Source organism: Fragaria vesca, linkage group LG6 (genome assembly GCF_000184155.1).
Source record: "Fragaria vesca subsp. vesca linkage group LG6, FraVesHawaii_1.0, whole genome shotgun sequence".
In the NCBI taxonomy this organism is placed as follows: domain Eukaryota; kingdom Viridiplantae; phylum Streptophyta; class Magnoliopsida; order Rosales; family Rosaceae; genus Fragaria; species Fragaria vesca.
The window spans coordinates 20,413,167-20,416,896 of NC_020496.1; the positions used below are offsets into that span (position 1 = coordinate 20,413,167).

At 39.8% G+C, this 3,730-nt stretch overlaps 1 protein-coding gene across 1 annotated transcript; it reads left to right on the forward strand.

The window, feature by feature from the left end:
- Nucleotides 1-1,888: 1,888 nt before the first annotated feature.
- LOC101304211 lies at nucleotides 1,889-2,737 on the forward strand. The gene has a single exon (XM_004305541.1). The coding sequence runs from the start codon at nucleotides 1,889-1,891 to the stop codon at nucleotides 2,735-2,737; it is 849 nt and encodes a 282-aa protein (XP_004305589.1).
- Nucleotides 2,738-3,730: the final 993 nt, after the last annotated feature.

Below are 3,730 nucleotides of genomic sequence, written 5' to 3' on the forward strand. Positions count from 1 at the left end.
ATCGTGAAGTCTTTGGAAGAAGATGTATATATAGCTAGCTAGATACTTGTGGTTTACCAGCATTTTGGTCAATGCTAGCTTAATTACTACAATGAATTAGCTAGATGTTCCATATTGTAAACAACCAATCAGGTTAACATGATTAGGGTTGGGATAACCGGGTTCAACCGAAAAAACCGCCCGAAAAAGCGGGCCGATTAACCGAACCGGAAAAACTGTTGGAAAAATGACTGAAACCGGCCTGAACCGGTTTAAACCGGTTTGGATCCGGTTCAGCCCCCTAAACCGCCTGATTAAACCGACCCGAATATTAATATTTAATTATTATTTTTATATATGTGTCACATCATTAATGGTGCATACAACTCCTTATCGTGTACCCTCCCACACTGAATCCTCCATATAAATACCTAAAAACCCTAACCCTAAATGGCTAAATCCATTTCTCATTTTCGATCTACCTCTCAAGTCTCAGTCTCTCTCATTTCTCATTTTCTTTCAGGTGATGGATTCAGGTCCATCCAATCCATCGTCAAGCAACCATGGAACGACCCCTACATCAACTCCTGCATCAGGTTCCATGGTTCAACATAGGCTGCACAGCTCTCAAGCTCCACCTGATGCTGCTGCTGCGTCAGGGAATTCTTCCTCGGTTCAATCCAAGAGGAAGAATCACAGCATCGCCTGGGATCATTTTACCCTGATGAAGAATCCCGATGGCACACCTCTCGCCAAGCCGAGAGCGAAGTGCAATCACTGTTCGCAAACCTATGGATGTGATACGAGATCGAATGGGACCAGTAACATGAAGAATCACCTGTTGTTCCATTGCCCGAAGTGTCCACTTAGGGTCCCCAAGAAACAGAAGCAGTCGGTAATTTCATTTCTCTCACTTTCTGCATTTTCAAATACAGTTTATACTGTCGATTAGTTGAGTTACTGATTTACGTCTTTTTTCGTTTCAAGGCATAAGAGTCTTTCGACAAGGGGGGTAAGTTAGTTGCTTGGTCTTATGATGAGGATGTATGTAGGTTAGCTCTTGCTAGGATGGTAGTTAGGGATGAATTGCCATTTAGTTTTGTTGATGGGCCTGGGTTTAAAAATTTTATAAGTCAAGTTCAGCCACAGTTTAAGAAGTTTTCGCGTAGGATACTTGCTAGAGATATTTGGGAGTTGTATGAGTCGGAGATGATTAAAATCAAAAATATTTTAGCCACTTATGGACAGAGAGTTTCACTGACCACTGATACTTGGACTTCGATCCAAAATATCAATTACATGGTGCTCACAGCCCACTTTATTGATGATGATTGGGTTTTACACAAAAGAATCTTAAACTTTTGTGTGATACCAAACCATATGGGGATCGGAAGACAATAGGGCAACTTGTCGAAACTTGTCTCATTGGGTGGGGAATAGAGATGAAACTCAGTATTTCTCTATGAGTGTTTGAAACTGTTTTAGGTTGCAAGGTTTTTGTGAAATACAGAATGGCAGAATGTTACTGTTTTGCTGAATGGATCAAATTCGGCCCAAATCTGAAACCGATCTGGCCCGATCCGAATTTCGGTTTGGCCGAATTTTCGGATGGAGTGAAAAAAATCCGGATCCATTGATCGATCAGCTTCACAGCGAATGTCTATCACAAATCCATTTGTCCTCAATCATTTACTTAACATAGAACTGCTAATTGTAATTACATTGATCCCACCACGCTCTTTACGCGTACTTCGTAACCTGCCCTATTTTTACACTCCCCTCCACTGCTCTTCTCCTTTCAATTCATATTTCAATCTTCTACCCCAAAAAAACTCCTGTCTCTTCTCTCTCCGAGAAGTTGCTTCTTGAGAGAGAGAGAAACCATATATACCCGGCCGGCCATATCTATATGGCTTCTGGTGCCGAAAATAATCAGCCCAGAAACCAAGAACAACCTTCCGGCCTAAGTGACCAACCTTCTGCCGTATCCAACTACCCCCCATCAGGGGGTAACAACTACCCTCCATCCGCCATGAACTACCCTCAGCAACCCTACCCACCTCAGGGCTACGCTGGCTACGGCTATAACCCTTACCCCCCTGCGGCCTACGCCCAGGACCCAGCTGTCGCCTATTACGGTACGCAGCAATATGCAAATGAAGGAGGCAACGCCTGCTTCCGTTGCATCTGCCTCATCATGCTGCTATCACTCATGTTAACCATCATCGCAAGCATCATCTTCTTCTTCGTCGCCAAACCCGATCATACTAACTTCAAGGTAGATAACTTCAGCGTCTCCAACTTCAACGTAAACACGGCAAACAAAGTCGTCACAGGACAATGGGATGCCAAGGTGGCTGTGGAAAGCGGCAGGGCGAGACTCAGAATCGACAAGGTGGAGTCGAACCTGTACCAAAAGGACACCTGGCTAGCCCCCGGGTCAGACTGGACATCGACCACCGGGTATTGGGACGACTTCAGTTGGTCGAATGCTAATACCTTGATGGAGTTCAAGTTCGACCTCAACAATGCCACGGCGCCGGCAGAGGATATGCAAAAGGAGATTAAAGATTGGGGAGGCGTGACGTTCAATTTGAGGTTGAGTTTGAATTATGTGGAGAGGTCGTCTGGGTTTTGGTGGCATATGAAAAATGGGGTCATGAAAATTACGTGCAAAGATTTGAAGATTGGTTTAGCCGTCGGTACTAATACTGGAACGCTTTCTGGTGATAAAAAGGATTGTGAAGTTTCCAGTTGAGAGAGATGGAGATGGGAGACAAAATGGGTTGGAGTTTCTTTCCGTCGTTCGTGATTTTATAATTCAATTCATGATCCAAATCAGGTTGGGACGGAGAATTGGCATTTGGTAACTATAGATGAACAAGTGTGGTTTTTCTTTTTTCTTTTTGCTTTTTAAATTTTTGGAAAATTTGAAATCTGTTAATTTGTTGTACGTACCTTCTTTTTCCCTAACTTCTAATTTGTGCTTTTTTTTTTCTTGAAATTATTTGATCTTTATTTATAAAAAAGCTTGCGTGTCGATATATATCGTCACAAATTTGTATGTCAAAATGCTCTTTTGTTTGCATGTATATGTATCGTAGTTTTATCTCTATCTCTATTAATTAAGACAATTTGCTTTATGGAAATGCCAAGGTTAAATTTTTAGATAAATTGCCCTTGGCTTATTGATTACTTAAGAGCATCTCGAGCAGAATGCTTAATTCAAAAAAATTAAAATTTGTCAACTTTTAGGATAATTAGGAACTCCAGCAGAATGCCTAAAAAATTGCTAAATCCTAAAATTGATAAACGGAATTGACAAATTTATCAACCTAGACAAGAATTGCTAAAGAGAAATATATGTTTTCCCTCTATTTTTTATTCACATGTCAGTTTATGATTTGATAAAAATATTACTTAACTTACACTTAGCAATTACTGCTATAGCACAATTGCTATTTCGATTGTTAAATATTCTAACTATTGTTAAAGAGTGCGGCTATTGGGACCTCCAAATTTGCTCACTAGACCTCACTCTATTGTGAATTATTAAATGACATATATATCCTTATACACAATGACTATTAAGGACATATAATTATACAAAAGAAAATATTATATTTATTCTCTCTAGACTTTTCAATTCAATAATAATTGATTACATTCTTTATTATTTTCCTTATATAGTTTTGTTTTCTAATTTCTTTTTATTAAAGCATATATATCTTATATATATATATATATATAG

Excerpts from the sequence above, each read along its gene's own strand:
- LOC101304211 (XM_004305541.1), top strand. The coding sequence starts at position 1,889 with ATGGCTTCTGGTGCCGAAAATAATCAGCCCAGAAACCAAGAACAACCT.